This window comes from Rhea americana, unplaced genomic scaffold (assembly GCF_003343005.1).
Source record: "Rhea americana isolate MKP2758 unplaced genomic scaffold, rheAme1 scaffold_45, whole genome shotgun sequence".
Lineage (NCBI taxonomy): Eukaryota > Metazoa > Chordata > Aves > Rheiformes > Rheidae > Rhea > Rhea americana.
In genome coordinates this window covers 2,147,705-2,167,211 of record NW_028186590.1, presented here as the reverse complement: position 1 = coordinate 2,167,211, position 19,507 = coordinate 2,147,705, and the positions used below count along the sequence as shown (strand labels likewise).

At 38.0% G+C, this 19,507-nt stretch overlaps 1 protein-coding gene across 1 annotated transcript in view; it reads left to right on the top strand.

Annotated features, from left to right (window-relative positions):
* Positions 1 to 10,141, top strand: part of ASRGL1 (asparaginase and isoaspartyl peptidase 1) — a 20,870-nt gene extending 10,729 nt beyond the window's left edge. Inside the window, exons 4-7 of the mRNA XM_085316041.1 lie at positions 720 to 874; positions 4,402 to 4,520; positions 6,302 to 6,412; positions 8,975 to 10,141. Of these exons, the coding sequence (XP_085172167.1) occupies positions 720 to 874; positions 4,402 to 4,520; positions 6,302 to 6,412; positions 8,975 to 9,210 (621 nt within the window). The 3' untranslated portion in view covers positions 9,211 to 10,141. The remainder of the gene's footprint in view (positions 1 to 719; positions 875 to 4,401; positions 4,521 to 6,301; positions 6,413 to 8,974) is intronic.
* Positions 10,142 to 19,507: the final 9,366 nt, after the last annotated feature.

Here is a 19,507-nt window from a genome sequence, read left to right as displayed (position 1 = left end):
ATGAAGCAAATCTTGTCTGGCAAGTTTCTCTAAAATAAAAGTTAAGGCATACAGACTTCGAAGCATGGATTCAACTAAGGTTGTTGACCTAAGGTCGAGTAAGTGCCTTGCTGAAWAGAGGGATCAAAACAGAACTTCTGCAAATATAATTATTGTTAAGGAGAGCAGGCAATCTTTTTGTGAAATCTGACAACAGTAAGTTCTTAAGTGTGAAATTCAGGGTCCATAAGCAGCTAGTAAGGGAAGTATTATAAATAGTGATTTAGCTGATGTTAAACTTTAGTGTATGATATTTRAATCTTTGTTATTTTACACCTACAAGGTGTAATTACTTTGACCAGAGCGGGGATTTATTTACCAGTCTTTCCTTTATTTAGATAAGTAATGACTTGGTGATTGACTGAAGATGATACAAAGACGTTGCATGCAAATTAGCAAAAGGAACAAATGCCAATTTTCTTTTTCCTGCTATAATCAGTATTTAATAGATGAATGGAGTTCTAGTCTACTAATGCTGAAGGTTTATATCTGTTCTGGAAAGCTGTAACATTTTTCTAGTGGAAGAGGAGATAGCCGTTCAAATCTGGGAAGTTTAAATATAGAACCAAATTTGGRATTTCTTTAGATCCATTTTTATAAAAACGAAGAGTGATTATACAGAATTGCTCATAGAAGACCAAACAAATATTGTGAGTGAATTTCTTTTCTGCCTTCCCCAGACAAAACACATGCTGCTGACTGACCAAGGTGCACACCTGTTTGCTAAGGCCATGGGCATTCCTGAAATCCCAGAGGAGAAACTCATAACTGAAAGATCCCGGGAGAGATGGAAGAAGAACCTTGAGCCAGATTCCAACCCTGAAGAGTTTCAGAAGTAAGGTTCTCATAAAATATGTTTTGTTTCTAAGTGCAGGTGACTAGTTTGTGCTATTGGTCCAAAAAAACCCAGAATTTGTAGACWTGTTCTTGGATTTGAGAATACTTCAGTTCTGATAGATAATGTGATGTGATACTGTCCTCAGGATATGTCCTCGGTGAAAGTAATGATACATCAAGTCTTCAGTATATTGMTTTGTGTAACTGTAGCTTAATGAACAAACTTCTTAATGCTCAAGAAAGAAGGTTGTTGCTCCCTTAGACTTAGTGTGGGTTTTGATTCTTTGTAGCATTAATGGTGGACAAATTTAGAACTTGTTGTTGTTCTTAAAGTCACCAGATACAGAAGTGTCTAGAGCAGCTTTAACAAGCAAGGAGGTGTAGTTATTTACCACAGAAGAGCTGTAGTTCAAAAAAATCTACCGTCTGCATTAAGAGCCAATATCTATGAAAAAAAGTGTGTGTGTGTGTGTGTGTGTATACATATATATGTGTATATATACACACACTATACTTATAAAAAATACATATATACATGTGTGTATATACATACTTTTTGTATATATTTTTGTATATATTTTTAATATACACGTGTATATATTTCTGTGTGTGTGTATATACATATATAAAAATAATTTTCATATAGCTGTTTTTGGAAAGTAAATGATCAGATGTCTCTTTAAACTGGATTAGATAGTTAAACTGCATCTGAGTGCTTTAATTGGGAGAAGAAAAACTAGGCCAAGAAGTTAAGTATAGTGGTGAATGTTAATATATATGTAACTGGATTGTATTAGACACCAGAAAATGAAAGTCATTTGAAAAATAAGCAAATCTGGCATAAGAAAGTAGAGAGGAAGGTGGAGTGGAAGTGAAAAAAGGAAAAATCATCAAGTATCAAAAATGTTTTTTCCCTACCTTGATGAGATAGGCATAAATATTATTGTTTTAAGCTTCAATTTGTATGGCAGTGGTTGTGGCATAGGAAAATACTGTGTAACATACTGTTGCTTGTCTGTTCTGTGAAGTAGTAGTAATAAGGGAATAAGAGATGAAGAATTTCTAGATCATAAAGAGGCAATTTCTTTGTGGGCATGTTAATCAAATCCATTAAATGGGACCACAAAAAACAAATTATATATTACTTCTGATAACTCCTAGAAAGAAAAACAAATTCACAAAACCATTGAAAATGTGGCCTTATAAACAAAGTGAAGTTATTCCTTATGAATAGACCATAAGATCTCAGTCATAGCTCATCTTCTGCATGACGCAAGTTCTTGATCCACTGCATATCAAGGACTTTGTGGTGTAACTCATTCTCAAGAATTTTGAGAATTCACTGTCTTATATGTAAGTGGGAAACAGCATTGTATCTGAGCCTCTGTTCATTCTGCATAAGTTCTTAAAAAACATATTACTTATAATAGTGTTGGGCATCTTCAATTTCAGCATTGTCTCGATCTGGACTACCTGATACTGGAAGGCTTGCATATTTCTAAGGGGCTCGAGAATTTCGTTGTCTTAGTCACTGTGTTTTTTTCCTGACAACCGGTGCCCACAAACATCAGCACAAACTCAGAGTTGAAAGCAGGTCTCTTTTTGTTAGCTCATTTGTTCCTGTGCTGTGTGTAGAAAGTTCTTTGTTGTATCCACAGTGATTACGCAGAAACTTCCCTGAGGTGAACAGGCAGAAAGTGAAAGTATTATTAGTTAGAGGCAACGTAATATGAGCTCATACTGGGAAGCTGAAGGTTGGTATGTAGTTGCTGTCAGTCCTCAGGTCCCAGTAATGCATCTGTTGATTGTATTGGGAATCTTATGGGTTCATGACTGTCCACGCAGAAGTTTGGTGTCTCCAGAAAACAGACCTTTGTCTTCTGCTGGTTGTAAACCTCCACTGATTCACCAAATCTGAACATTGAGGGCATATTTCTGGGAACATGTTAAAAGTTTGGTTATATTGCATGCATAACGAGATCTTGTACGCCTTTTGCTAAGAATAAGGTGTGGTTTGCTGTAWCTTCAGTCACTCATTTCAAAGATTTGTAACAGATGGATGGGTGGGAAGTCCATCTGCAGCATCATATCAGTTTGAGATAAGGTCCATCTCCACATAAATGTCAGAGCAGTCTGTAAGGTGTGTGATTCATCAGTTAACTTTGATTTGCTGTGAATGAAGCATAGGGACTGGCAGTATGATATTTTACATAAGCAGGAAGGAACCGGAAATTGATTCTCTGTGGGATTGATTGKGGGTTTCATGATGCACAAAGACTTTGACTTAATTAGCTTTGATTTTTGGGGGGTTATAGAGAGACCCTCACCAATGCCCAGACAACTTTCAAAAGTATTCTCATTCTGATCACCTGTTGGGCAGTTGCTTGAAGGATCGGTACAAAATCTTTTCCTTTATGAATGGATTTTGATATTTTGAATACATCTCTTCTAACTAGACACTATTTTATGTCGTTATATGAATTACCAAGATTGGAGTATGTAGACAAACACTCAAACTCTTGCTTCTTGATACTATATTGCTTCTTAATCAATAACTGTTAAAGTGCATTACAGTAGCCTTTCACTCTCTTGCTTTCTTCCTAATATATCAATGTACTTTTTTTAAGTAGCTCTTGCAACTGACTTTTCTGTGCTGAAGAAATCAAGCAATTATTGAGACTTTTTTCTCTTCAKTGCATGAAGATTTTTAAGCTGGTGTGCAGCTCCAACAGATTCTACTGGCAAAGTGATTTTAAACCTCAAGATTACCTGGCTACAGAGTACAAAGAAAAAAATATATTAATGATGCATTATGAAATACTAGTTGAAAGGTACACAAATAACCTTTCCTTTTTGTGGCATTCAGACATTTAGGGGGATAAGGAAGAGCAAAGAGGAGGAACAGGAAGGGAATGWTTCAATGGATTCATAAAAACTTTGCTTTCTCTATATATTTACCTGTTTACATGCATTATTATTATTAATAATTCAAGTTAATTTCCTTTTGAGACAAAGGAGACAATTCTTACATCTTTGAGTTGCTGTGCAGAGGAAAGTTGTGTGTCAGGTGTCACATGCAAAAAAAAAAGGGAAAAAGAAAAGAAAGCGTATTACAGAACTCTAGAACTCTAATGATTAGAAATATTCCTGCCCTATGGGATATTTTTGTTTTTTGTTTTTTCTTTTTCTCTCCAAGTAGAAGTTTCCATGCTCTAAAGGTAAAAAGTCATAGGGGAGATGGTACAGGTCAAAAAATATCAAGAGTGTTTTCTGTGTTCTTAATTAGAAAGCTGTCAATTTTATGTATTGCTTATTAGTTTAAAAGATAATGTATTTTGTAATAAAAAGCATGGTAAAAAAGACTTTGTCATGAGCATAGATCAACCTTTAACCTTTTTCACATTGTGATTCGCTGTGATTTCTCTCTCTCTCTTTTTTTTTTAAGTTACCTGGAAAGTAGATGGAACATGCTTTGGCATGTATGCTTTAATTCTACTTGATTTTGTGAACTGTTTTTCTTGGCAGAGACCTGGGAACAGTTGGTGCTGTTGCTATAGACAGTGAAGGAAATGTAGCTTGTGCAACATCCACTGGAGGACTCTCTAATAAACTGATTGGCCGTGTTGGTGACACAGCATGCATAGGTATGTGGTGTGGGAACTTCCCTCTTATTTTTTGGAGGTATCTCATTTAAAAAAAACACATCACATACATTCTGTCTTCTATTAGTGAATTAAAACATTAGTACCTATAAATCAGGTTCTAACATTCAAATATATAGAAACTCTGGCTCCTTAATACAACATGGAAACTGCAAGTAGAGAGTAGGAGTAGAGTTGAGTTGTCATCATCCTCCAGCACTACTTTGATCTAGGAAAATGAGGATGAGAATTTCTTTTTCTCCACCTTTCCTTAATAATAGCATTTAGGTCTGACTTTTTTTTCTGTATGCCCTTTCTGTTCATTCTAATAATTTTATCCTTATCCCATGCTCACAGTTAAGTCAAAAATGTAGCCTGTTCTGCACTGAAATACTTTTTCCTTGATTCTTAGGAAAGTAGGTGTAACTGTAGTTACTGTGGTTTCATTATACCAGTGAGTGAGAAGTCTGAAGTGAGTGGCAACTTTGAGTAAATTCATGTTCTTGGAGAGTCCACATGACTGCATCAGAACTGAATAGGCATGGAATAAAGAAATATTTTAAGAGATCTCTTATCCAAATATAGAGAGACACTTAAAATCCTTTCCCCAGACTTGTTCCTGTCATGGTATAGACTTGCCCTTTGTTTCAGGGTTCTACCACGAAGCTGGGATTTGAGAAATAATTATTTTTAGTAAAACATGTTCCAAACTGAGATAGCACTGCTGTTTCTCACACCCTGAGTTATTAATATTCTGGTACCCTTTGCATTTTGAGTGACTTTTTTTTTTCCAACTTCATTTTTGGTTGCAGCCTTCTCACTGAGTACTGTTGCTTGCAACTAGACTAGAGGTCTACAGGATACAGAAAGCTACTGATGCTTTTAACCATTGCAGCCTCCCACTCATATGCAGTTTGAAAAGGACATTGATGGACTTATTATGACAATGTTTTTGACGTGTAAATTGGGATCTGTTGAAAGGGAGCTATCAGATGAGGAAAGTAGGGGGAGGGAAGAATCTTTCATTGTTCTGCTTGACCTCTTTTCTCCTCCCCCCAGTGCCTTGTTTATCTGTATAATCCCATGGTGCGCTTCTCCCCGAACTCCTGGGAGATATTTTTCTTCAGAGATGTGCTAGAAGCAGGAGTGCTAGACAAGCAGAAGCCTGGTGGAGAACACAGTGTGGAATGTGCCTACAAAACAGCAATGAGAAAAAGAGTCTGACAGAAGAAACATCCTGCTTGAGATAAGGAGTTAGGCTTTCTTCAGGGGTGCTTTGTAATGTTCCACCAGGGCCCAGGCTCTTCAAATCTCTCATCTGCTTTTGCTTTTGCAGATAAGTCCCCCGCAAACACTGGTCAATTCACCAAAGTCTTCATTTCCTTCGTATCTTTTCAAGCAGTGATGTTGTCTGCCATGGCATTCTGCATCCCATTGCTATTCTGCTGATCCTCAACATATTGTCCCTTGCAGTTCTGGAAAATACTTATGCCCACTTCTGTGAAGCTCTGAYGTGCTCCTGCTTCTCCTGCTCCAAGTAGATCACTACTCTTTCATCTCTCATAACTTGACACCTGACTTCAACTCACTGTTGCTGATTTCTCTCATACATTCTRCTGTTGAAATTGTGAGGCAGAAATGAGAAAGGAGTCAGTTGCTGACACTGCTTCCTGAGGTGAACAGAACTTCYATACCATTAGGGAGAAATGGTTGGTACTGTTTTTAAATAATGCAGAGCTTATAAATTATATTACAGAATATTACATTTTTTTTTCTCTGGAAAGGAAGTGGAGGTTATGCTGACAACTATTCTGGTGCCACTTCAGCCACAGGACATGGAGAGAGCATTATGAAAGTAGTTCTAGCCCGGCTGATCCTCTATCACATGGAGCAAGGTATATTCCAAACTTCCTGTAAGCTAAAATAAGGAGGATGAGAAATGCTGCCTAACGACAGGTTTAGGTTTATGTACCATCATTATAGAGCGGTTGTCCAAAGAGCAGTTCCCAGGAGTATGTGGTTGGATCATCTCTCTTAAAAACAAACAAACAAAAAAAACCCCTGAAGTATTAATAAAGCTAATGTAGCCTTAAATGGGCAGAAGTATCTATGCTGCTTGATGTTTAATCGTGTCTTAAGTCAATGCATGTTGAAAGGTGATACTGTCTACTTTGTCATGTTTAACTGAAGTTTTCTTTAAGGAAGTCTTTTTCAGTTTGAAACTGATCTTTGTGAACAAATAAGTAGCAAGCAAAGGCAAGACATTTTTAAGGAGGAAATGGTAGAAGGTTAGGGAGAAAAGAATCAAAGGTGTAATAAAGTACGGAATTTCACATTTCTAATGAACTGTAATGTTCCCTGTTTTAAGAGCTTGGATTATAGCAGCAGAAGTGATTTAAAGATGCTTTAAAATAACTATGATTTAAATTTTCATTTTGTTTTGGAAAGTGTACTAAACTGACTGGGTGGGTATGTGGTAAACAGCTGACACAGTATGTCTTATGTGACTGTAATATAATCTGACTGTGGGATGATCCTTTGGAGCTCTACCTTCATGAGTTAGCCTGTCATCCAAACCCTTGATTATATTACAGCCTGTAAACATAGCCAGACAACATACTTGCATTGCATGCAGTTGAAGAACCATTAATATAGATATCACTATTTTTAGAAAGCTGTAGCTTTTGAGCATTGCAACARGTTACCTTGAGATCAATGCAATTTGAAAGTTTTCCAACTATTTCCATTTAAGTTTTCGTTAGAGAAGCAGTAAGTAGAGAGACAAGTAATAGCAGAGAATATTTTAGTTACGCTTCTTTAGTGCTGTTTTCATATAATAGCTGTATTTCTCTGCAATACTCTTGTTTCATCCTAAGCATAAAATATACCTACAGATTATTTCTTACAGTTCTAACATGTCATGGTCTCTCCTCACTCCCCATATTATACTACTGGTCATTGGATTTGTAAATAGCTTTCTAAGCTTTATTTAGTCTGAACTGTGCAAGGCAGTTTCTTGTCTTGCTTGAAGTTAACTGCACTGCAAAAACTTATACATTGATATCAGTTATCTTGCTTGTGATTTACCAGTAGGAAAGGAGAACAAGGCTCAAATTAAAGGGAGAAAGAAAGAAAGAAAGGAAAAAAACTGTTTTGCACTTGTTCACCTTGCCCGTGCTTGCTTTACCTTCATTCACCCTGCCCAGAAATGTAACTTGGCTGCCAGGAAAATACATCAACAATAAGCAGTTCCTTCACATTTCAAGGAAGGCACTGAAACTAATCCCCCAAATTATTTCAACTTCTGAGTCCTTGAGCTGTCAACCAAAGTAACATATTGAAGAACAACTATAAAACCTAATGCACTGTTTCGTTCTTCAGTAACTTGCACAGTGAATATCTTATTTTGGGACCAGTACTGCAGAATGTACTTACATGCTTAGAGAATAAATTTTGTCAGTCTTAACAACTATTGGAATCCATGCCTTATGGTGGCAGCTGTTGTCTCGATGGAAAAAATCAAAGTGAAATACTGACCCTTTGAAGTCAGTGCCACTGACTTGAATAGTCACAATGTCACCCATGCTGGCAGAGAATGGACTTTTATCCTATCAGTCACAAGGGCTGTGAATAATTCTGATTCTACTGTTTTTGTTTGGTTTTGACTCAAAGTTTTGAGGGAAGGCATACAGGTCAGTTATTCYGCAGAAAGCGTTACAGATGATACATATCTTAGACTGAGACAAAGCTAACTGCATTCCTGAATAGATACTCAAACTTGTAGTGAGCAAATATCCTGCAGCTATTAYAGGCCTCTGTGTATGATGTACACAATAATTTTGATTTAAATATTCCTGTTAATATAAATTAAGTGTTAAGAAAAGATGGAATTTGCTTTGCTGCCATTTTATCTGATGCCTAGTTCATTTAGTCCTCATCTTCCTTGATACTTTCAGAAGTTTCAGGAAGAGTTGTACCTGCTYGGAGCTCCATTGTGTCCAGTGGAATTGGAACAAACATAAGGACTGAAACTGTTGACTCTATTAATACGTATTTAAATCATAAATACTTCAGACCTAGTTTGTGACAGACCTTTGATGGAAAGCTTGCAGGCTGCCATTTTCCCGCTCAGATGCCTGCACATGAGGTGTTGTCTTGAACACAGAGTTGATGAGTTAATCTATGTTGAAGACTAACACTGAAGTATGATCTGAAGCTATTCAGATTCTGTCTCTGCGGCAGCACCATGCCATAGCAGCTATTTGTGACCATGCAGAGGCTTCCTATAAAGTAAGCGGTTCCTCTACTGTACTAGGAATTTATTGATTTATTGTCAGTTTAGTTAAAGGATGAATTAGATTTGCTTGGCTCCTTTTGGGATGGGGGAGGGAACTTGAAGGAAATTTTAAAGTTTATTCCAAAAAGATATTGTATAGTTAACTTGTTCTTCTTTTCAGGAATGTCGCCAGAGATGGCTGCTGACACTGCATTAGACTACATGAAAACACGAGTTGGGGGCTTGGGGGGTGTCATTGTTGTTAACAATTCAGGGGAGTGGGCAGCAAGGTTCTCCACCAAGCAGATGTCCTGGGCTACTGTAAAGGATGATCAACTGTACTATGGGATTTTTACTGGGGAGAGGCATACAAAATCTGTTGATGAAGCACTTGCATCTGAAAGTGAGGGATTCTGAGAATGAAGAAACATAGTAAGAAAAAATGAAGACTTCCAATTTTTTTGAGAATGATGACTTAATTTTTCTGAAAATATGCTCTTTGTTCATAGGCATTGCACGCTTACGTCAAAATGAAACCTGGGCAGAGTGGTCATGGATATTAGTGTTTGTTAATATCTTTGGAAAATCCTGAAATCTTCCCCTTCTAGATAAGGAAAAGAATGGGCAGTAAAGGTGTACAGATTTCCTGATTAGTGTGCACTCTGCACTAAAGGGAGACTAAGTCTCAGTGTTAGAGGATGGGCTTGGAAAGGACTTTCTCAGCAACTCCTTCCAGGATGACTTGAGGCGAATACTTCAGTAATTAAAAACTAAATTTTGAATGATGCTTCACTGTAGAGTCTTTTGAACAGTCATCTCATGATAACATTTTTGCTTACTGTTAAGGGAAGCTTATTCACAGGCTTGAAGTAACTGTCAGGAGAAAAAAAAAAGTGAAGCTAGCTTTTCTTAGGAGTTGGGAAGTGTGGTATGTGCTGGGGAGTCTTATTTTATTCTGTTCATAGGCATCAGACCTAGAATTAAAAAACACTGATGTATGTTTTCTTTAAATCAAGATCTCTCCAAAAATACAAAATATTAAACTACCTGATTTTTAAAAATGATTTAGTATTACCTCTTTTCAGTACTGTTTCTTCATTAAGATTTTGTAATTGTGAAGGAAAAACATGAAATATTCTTGCTTTTTTGTTGTCTAATTTAACTACATCATTTGTGTGTTGAGACAGTGTAATAATATTGTACATTTTAGCTAGTGCCATGACTTCCATTTCCTCTGAAGACAGATTTGTATATTATATTATAATTAAATACGATCATACTGTGGAATGTTCCCTTTATAAGATAACCCAAATAAACATGGAAAAAATCTTCAATTACGTTTTGAAATTATTCATACCTGTATCCCAACTTCAATAAGCCATGTTATTGAGTTAGCTCATTCAGACTGGTATGGCTGCCAAGATTGTCTAATCTCCTCTCTACTTTAATCTGTGGTTTATTAGATGTTGCAGATGACTGGATGTGGACATTGATGGTTCAGGAATAGACAGCTCATGTAAAACAACCTTGGGGTACTCTTGTACTTTGTTGCACAAGAGAGCATAGAAGGTGGCTACTGATCTGATCATTAGCAGTTTATGAATTAAACAGTACTTAAAGTATGCCTGCCTTTGACTTTAAAGGGAAATAGTCTTTTGGACTAAAAAATAATTTGTTTCCCCTTTTGTGTATTAGGTACCAATCTCACAGGACCAGACTATTTTCCAGAAAACAGCAGTGTTGTCTTAGTTTGACTGCCAGAATCTCAAGGGAATACAGGTTTTTGTGGTCAAGACTCTACTTTGTTTAGCTCACCAGTACCTAGCTGCAAAATCAAATTTAGAACAGGCAGTAAGAAAAAAAGATGGCTAAAAATTTGGCTAGAGTTCTGCCAGATATCATTTTGCAACAGCATTTGCATTGCTGTGATCAAATTTATCTGGTCAAGGGTTTTGTGATTGAAAAAAAAGATAAAACTTGATTTTTATTATTTATTATTAGAGCTAAATTGTGATATATATATATGTATGTATATGTATATATATAGGCATGGATGTAGACCATCTAGAAGAAAAGAATGTAAAAGTCCTGTTTCATACCTGGTTTTGATCTGATTTAAAAACTGAGAGCATATTTCCAGTCACCATTTCTTTGTTGGAAGTGGTTGGAGAGATGGCACGTATTTGGTATTAAGACAGAGGTACCACGTGGTGGTATTGCCACAAACACCTGGTGCAACATTTTGGTCACAGTCTGCTTTTATTATTATACATTYTGTGTAGATGCAATCCTGTTTTGACTGACCAGCCAAGCTCTGAGCTGACCAAAAACTAAGTGACTGTTAGTGCAGCAGCAAGTGGGTGCTACACTAACGTGAACAGCTGGCTTCTGGTTAGCTTGAGTAAGTTCACGTCCTGTCCAGAATATACCATCAGCCACAGTAGCAGCGCAGAAGCCATCTCAGGGCTGCCAAAAGGAATGGTGAATGGTTACTTAATTCACCTCAGCTGTACTCAGGAATATAATGTAATAAATTGCTGGCACTTAACAAAGAGAATTATTCTGTATGGATTCCTGTATCATTCATCACCAGATTAGCTGGGCACTTTCCAACGGTGCATAAGCAATGTGACTTCCGTGTGCTCTGTGTGATCTGTTCTGTCTTCCCTATTCCTTGGTAGTGTGCTATATATTCCCTTGTTGTGAAGAAACATGTTTTTCAGAAGTATACGTGTGTACTATGCCTTTTTGATTGGAGCAGGGTTGGMAATGAGGAAGCATGCCTTGCACAGGGAGTGATGACATTTATGGTCCTTAGGCTGTATGGAGTTTGCTCCACAGTTAAATGATGGCAGCTCAAGCAAGGCACAAGTGTTTCCTTGTCCCTGTGCTTAGGGCTGTACGTGGCTTATTCTGGCTAGCTGTACTGAGTCAAAGCTAGTCAGAAATCCACACAGTTTTCCCATGTAATCTGAACAGCAGATAGTTGTCTTCTAGGACTGTATTTTCCTAAGAGGGTGGGATGACAGTAAGTGGTTAGGGATRGATTAAACTTCATAACTAATTGAGGAAGTGGGATAAAACTGCTGTCCTCCCCTCTCTCTCCCTGTGCCCCTTTCACATACTGTCTTTTGATGGAACAGGGCAGACTTCATTGCAGCTGATAATGAGGAAGTTTCTGGTATTGTACTGGGCTACCTGATTTTTTAATATGCTCACGTGTCCCCTTATCTTTGTGAATTTTGCAAAATTACCCTTACAAAGGCTTTAACAGTTAACAGTCTTTTTAAAGTATAGACAAAAGAAAAACTTCAAGGGAGTATTTATAGCAGGACAGGAAGTGGTGTGGCATTGCTGGGCATTGCTAGTGGACATGATCCTTCAATTCAAGTGGCTGTGACCTGGATGTCCAAGAAGGAAAAATTAGAGGTCTGTTGCCAAGAAACTGAGTRTCCTTGGCATGTAGCAAAGCAGCAATAGAGTTTTAATTATCTAATTAAAATGTGGCATCCCATTATTTTATATTGTTTATAATACCACTTGTGTATGTTGTTTTTTTTTTCTTCTGACTGCTCTATAGAAAAGGTTCCTGGCTTGAGATGGTAGCAGCAAATGGAGCACGTCATAGAAATGAAGTTGTAACAAAAACAGCAATGCAGAGAGTGTTGACATAGTCATAAATTGTTCCATGCAGGTTTTCCTTCTTAATCTTTGCTAGCTATGAGTAAATAAAAATTGTTCTGTGAGAGATGTAGGACATTACTGTTTCAAAATTTGTTTTTATTTTTTTAGTATTCTACTTTGTCCTACATTTTAGCTCCRTGTCTCTGGGGTGGTTTTCGTTGACTTTGAAATCTATCTTGGAAGAGTWTAAAGGCCCTCACTGTTTTGCTTGTTTCTTTTTGAGTATGCTTTGCCTTTGATTTGCTCTGATAAATATTTGCTGTGGGACAGATTTCAATCTTTATTACATYAGTATAAATTACCAGCACAGTCACTGAAGTCCCTGATTACACTTGAGTAAGTGAAATCAGATGTGGCCTGCATGTCCAAAGCTGGTGTCTCCGTGAGTCTTCAAACTTTCCTGACTAATGAGAGAGGAAAGCTAATGTGTGGGAAGGGCACTGTGGAAAGTAACGGTGTATAGAAGGCAGCAGGCTCATCCCTGACAATGTTGAAGTGAAGATGATGCCCAGGAAAACAGTTAAATGCGTACACTGATAAATAAACAGATGTCAGATGGTTCACATAAAAGAATCTAAAATCATGCAGGTATGGATGAGCTAAGAGACACTTTGGTTTAGACACAGAAACYGAGAACGAGGGGAATCTTATTCTCTGCTTCATTCCTTACAGTTTAGTGAGGGTGTGTAAATACCCAGCAGTCTTTCAGTAAATGAGCTTTGCTAGACCTGACTGAATGTGATTTAGCTTGAGTTATTTTTAAATGTCCTTGCCTTTGGCCTTTGAAATTGTCCCTGGTTTGAGTGGTTCTAGTTTTGTTGCTGTTCCTGTGCCAGTCTGTTTCTGCTGAGAGTACTGCGTTACCTCACAGTTGGTGCYTGCTGTAGCCCTCGAGCACTTTTGACCCTTTTCTGCTAGTACTCTACTACAACTTGAGCTATGTAAATGCTAGTAGCCCGTATCTTACGAGATACCTGGCTGCTGCTTGGCTCAATGGCTGTGCTCTGTCCTGCCCGCTTAGCAACCTGCATTGCCACGCACACCTCACCCCGCTGCACTATTTTGTATATTGGCACCCCATTGAATATGGCAAACATGTAATGATTTTGCCACTGATWCTCAAAACCTTGCGTAAGTTTGGGTCTAGCTTCAAACCACAGCTAGTGATGACAACAGAACTAAGCAGGCTGACTAATAAGGGAGAGRAAAAAAAAGGCTTTTAGAGATGTTGGACTAATTCCTGCAAGTACGAATGATTGCAAAACTACAACTACACAGCAGTTTTATTGTTTTAGCATTGGCTTTTTCTCAGCAACTTTCAAATGTCTACTCACAGGCAGTTTCTAGAACAAATAAAGTAACAAACTTTCTCTTCTGAGCTGTAAAAAGTGTGCACTTCTCTAGGTCATGAGTACTGTTATGTCCTCTYTCCTTGGAACTCGTCTCGTGGAAAAGAGGTATTGCAATATTCAGTATTTGTTGTCTTTTCTGTATAAGATTTCTTTTTAAAAAAAAAAGTTATCATGACTTTACTGAGGAGATTTTATATAGCTTATTCTCTACCCTAGGAGGACCCTGCCAAAGCCTTTTGGAATGAATGCAACTTAGCTAGGCCTCTAGTACGGTGGCTGTTCAGAAGTGATGATACTAGGCAAAAACAGTGGGACATGAAGCCCAGCACATTTTCATGGATTTGAAAGTAGAAGGAATCCCAATTATTATCTGGTCTTACTTTCTAAATAAACAGGCCATGAGTCCTTATCTCTGCTATTTCTGCATTAAGCAAAGAACTTTGGTTGAAGTATAGTCTATACCTACTGCTGACTGCATGAGAAAAAAATGAAGACAAGGCACTCCTTGAGATACAAAAATGTGATTTTTTTTTTGATAATTGGTTTTAAATATTTGAGGAAAAATGACCATTTTTGTGGTAGATAGTAGTTTTAAAACTGAGAACCTCTTCTGTGCTGCCACCAGGCTGCTAGGAATCTCCACAGGGCTACTGAGAGTTTAAGAAATAGAGCTGATATTTCAGATCCAGCAATAGAAAGCATGTATTTTCCTGGAGACAAACCTGAACAAGTCTTGCATATAATGGTACTATTTATGTAACAACTCTCATCTTCAGAGAAGCTACAAAAGCTGTTGAACTGATCTGCTCAGCTCCTCAGTGGAGTACAGAGTTTATTCAAACAGTTTTACTCTGGTGTACATACAGGAAGATTAAACCACTACACTGAGGCTGCAGAATGTATCTGAGGCAGGGCTAGGATTAAAATATTGATTTCTGGCCTCCACAGTCCCAGGCTCAGTTCACTACATTATGTTGTTTTTACAAATAACATTTGGACAAATAGATCTTGACATATCAAAAGCATAGCAGACTCTCAGTAAATTAAGCAGGGCTTTAGCTGTTCAGTGTTTGTGATTTGTGTGTGCCCTATGTTTTGTTCTAGTAATCTCAGTAACTACTGTGTGTTTGCAATGAAACTCACTTATAGCCTGAAGCATACTAGATTTTTTTCCTAAAGCAGAAATAAAAAAGGTATTTATGATAAGTTCTTGTTGTCACATTGAGATCTGCAAATATTTAAAGGAATTTTACTTCATTCTATTAAATATATATTTATATATAAAATATATATGTATATACACACACTTTTTTTTTTGGGGGGGGGGGGGGATTCTTGTCCATAACCATCTGTAGCTTGCATCTCTCCTTTATTTCCTTGTTTGAGTTAAGAGACAGAAATAATGGGAAAAAGCCTGTAGCCTCAAAGTTCAAATATAAGTGCTTTTAATGAAATTATCAGATGTCACATTGGGATACTCAGTTTGATATCTGAATGCCAAAACAGAGGCAAGTATGTATTTGAAAGCTGAAATAAATTGTACAAAGAAAATAATTCAAGTATATTTGTATTTGAAAGCTGGTCTCCCAATATCTAAAATGCTGTAAGAACACTGCCACTGCTACAGCCTAGTAACTGCAGAAATACCTGAGCTTGGTTAGATGTAGACCAGAACCAGTTTTCTGTGTTTCTGAGCTCCAGTTATCTCATTTGCAGCTTACAAGCAAGCACTGCTTGCTTTTATGGAGCACACTTGAAGTTTGGCAGTCCTACAAAAACAGTATTGGTTTTTAAAACACGTCAAGTTATCTAACAGCATTCTCCACCCTTCTTTGTTAGTTGATGCAGTAGCACGATGTCATTTGTCAGAGAGCCAAAACTGGAGACATGCTGAATATGTGAATACCAAGGAAGTGGTTTCCTTAGCAATAACAGGCATGTGAGAGTCAAAACTTCCTTTCCTCCTCATGTGACCTTTTTCAAAGCACTTCACGTAGGAGACAATAGCAGTGAATTCCAAGCACCCACAGTGTTCTTGCATTGCCAAGCATAGATTTGCCAAGTTATCTTTTTATTAAGGCAAAATTACATTTCCTTACAGTTTCCATTAGGAATTGTGTGTGTGTGTCTGTGTGTGTATAGTGCAGTTTTCCCTGAAATCAAAATCACCTAAAGCAATACAAAAAAATAAAAACATTTTTCTCACCATTGTGGACAAAACCTTTTGTTATGCATAAAATCCAAAGTCCTTTCTGTTGAGAGGAAATGATAGCATGAAAGGTTTATCCAGCTTGTTTTCATAGCTGGACCTTCCTTGATGCAATACCAATTACTGAAGATACTTCACTTGTTTTACTTCAGGTAAAAATCGCCACTCCTTATGAAAAGCCCTGAGGAGAAAAAAACAAACAAAAAATCAAAAAAAAGAGAATGAAGGTGAGGATTTGTGAGGGAAAATAAAAGGGAGGTGTCGTTCATCTCATACATCCTGCACAAGTGCAGTATCAGGCCTCTTTTGCTGCTATTCTTATCCTGAATATTTGATAGAGACTTTTCTCATCCCTAAACAGACAGTAATGATAGCCAGAAGTACTCTCACAAAGCCTTCTGTCCAAGAATCCTGCGGTGTTTTCTGAAAGCAGCTACTAAATTTAAAACTGAACTTCCTATTGAGGCAGGGCACTATTATCCCCATTTTTCCTACTGGGAAGTGTATACAGCAAAGATTTTGATAGGTGTGAAAAGGGCAAAAAAAGTCCTGTTAGAGCTGGAAATAGAAGTTCAGTATCCTTTCTGTAGTGTAACACATAAGAAACTGTCTTGGATTTCAAAAATTCAAGGAGAATTTTGTAATTACAGTTCTTCTTAGCTTTGATCTTTCTGGGTCAACTGTACCCAGCTCCTTTGCTAGCTACCTTGTTCCCACACCGGCAAGGCCTGCATTTGGATCTCTGGTGATTAGCAGAGAAGGGGTTCTCTGATTCTCAGGGACCATTGGTTTTCATCTTGCTTTTAGTTGTGTGCGCTATATTTGTTTCCCCCCCACACACACATTTTCAAGATTTACTCTAAACTCTAGAAGACTAGAGTTTTTCAGAAATGAGCTGTGAAATGTGSATAGTTGAGTTTGGAGCTGGTCCTTCCAGGGAGGAGGAGAAATCTGATATGAGATGGTTCATCTGAAGATAACCGCACACTGCGTGGAGGTGATGGTCCTGCCACCAGCAGGCTTGGCAAGCAACAGCATCAGACCAAAGCACAGTGTTGCACARATTGCATGAGACAAATACAGAGCTGTGACAGAAGGGGAGCTGAAACCAAAGACAACCGTGAAGAAATGGTTAGAGATCATACTCCTAGGGAGCACCTCAGGGTAAGAAGGGAGGATTCAGAAAGTGTGTCCTCCCTCTTTTTCTAAAGTGGCAGAAAAGAGCAAGAAAAAGGTGCGAGAGCCCAAATAATGCTATCCAGCAGCAGGAAGGCAGCAAGGCGCTGCAGACAGGTTCCCCCTCCAGCAGCAGCTAGAAAAGGATGAAGAGATTTGGTCAAACTCAAGCAAGGCAGTGTCTGGTACTGCAATACTACCAAGGTTCAAAATTATGGCAACCCCAAACAGTGCTAATTTTATTAGATGCCAGTATTTGAACTTGTATTCCATCCAGAACCTGTTGATTTTCTAGATGGCCGTCACCTCGGTGTCAATATAGGAAACATCTAAATRAGTTTTAAAACTGGTGGTATGCAACAAGCTAGCCATGAAGACCAATTTCTTGTGCGAAGGGAGTGCAGTACATTAACAACTCCTGAGACTCCAGAAGGAAAAAAAGACCAGCACAAGAACACAACAGTGGCACATAGGAACAGGAAAGCCAGCGGTGTGCTGGAGAGTCAGAGCACAGGTTACAAGGGTGACCAGCTGGAGGTGGCATCCAGCCTGTGGCTACAGTGTTAGCTACTGTGGCTCTAGCAATACCTTTCCTATTAAAGAACTGGTTTAAAGATATAGGTTCACTGCATTATGACAACCCACCATAGAGCACGCTGTAGGACTATGCAATATTTTCAGTTATTTCAAAAAAAAAAAAAAAAAAAAAAAGTCATAGGACAATATTCTCTGCTACACGTTGCTAAGTAATAGCTTCTTTCATTCTATTTTCCTTTGTATATGTTAAGACAGAATTTATTTCTCTTTGTGTGTCATTAAGCTCTAAAAAGTATTTGAACAATTATTTAACAAATGTTTAAGCAAAAATTCTAAGGACATGTCCCTTTYGGAGAAAATTTGGCTAAATATCCACTGATCTATTCTTTCACAGAACAGATAATATGTTCAGGATATGGAAGCTTCTCTCATGTAGTTGTTATTTTTTCCTTATGTCYTTGTATGCTTCAGCTTTACAATTGCTCCCATAGGCCATAAAAAACCCAAGATATAAAGAAAATATATTCAGCATATTTTGAAAAACAACAAGCAGCATCCTTTACAGGAAATTTGGGTTGAGGCACCCTATACAAACTTTTGTCATGTTCTTTAATCTTGTTTAACTGGAACATATTTCAGCTGTGCTGGTTTTCCCAGAGCATTTGCTGATATGATTCAATTAATAAACTAGATTTCAGATTCTGAGACTGCTAGAAAATGTTTTGTGGCAAAGTCATTTCGACAGAGCTGCCTTTCAACATATTATCCTTCTGCTGAAAGATCCACCAATGAATCCGATATTTGTGTCGGGCACTGAGAAGAGCAGTGACCTAATATAAACGGTACTGCCTGGCAGTCACAGCTTGTCATCATAAGTTACTTTCACAGCAGCCCATTCACATCCTTACTGAATAAATACAGGTATTATATTATTCAGCTGATGGAAAAACTGCAGTTTGCATTCAAATCCATGTACTATGATGTTTCTAGACTTCTAAAAGTAGTGTGTTTTAACAAAGCTCTGGTATCCGGGAGACAGGAGCGGGAAGGAAGGCAGTACTATGTCCCACAGACATTTTCCAGATATTCCAGCACAACAGTGCTTTCAGTTTAGTGCATTTTTTTAAAAACTCTCTCTGAAATGGCTATGACAGTACTGATAATCACACAAATTATTCTGGATTTGGAAGAGCTGCTCCAGCCAAAATCCCAGTGTAACACAATTTTCAGTTGTGGACACAAGGGCAGAACCTGGGGCCGCAGGCAGGACATGGGCTTGAGCAGATGCACAACTGAGGTGAAACAACTCTTTCACCAAAGACGAGTTACATCCCTCCTCCCAGTGCAGACACGCAACCTGGGGTCTTTAAAATGTATGTCTAGGCCCCTCAGCCTTAGCGAGCCATCAGATACCTTGCGAGCTGACTGAAGTAAGTAAAAAGTGTGTTGRCAAGCAAGCAACAATGCGCTCCAGAACTTTTTCTAATTATTAACTTGCAAACATGCAGTTTCCCATAAGGCAGATTTTCTGTTGTGAACAGCTGAAGGACACAAAAAAATTCAGCATTTCTATGCTATGGCAAATACCAAGACTTGCAAAACAGGTTCATTACCAGTTCTACAGGTCTAACTGGAGGACATGGACCTCCTACCTCTGGTTTCATTTGCTGTCACACTCTTCATGCCAYGCACTGGACCTGTCCCCTTCTCTGGTCCTTTTTCCTTGGCTCACACCTGTCTCCCTGGCAGTCTCCGT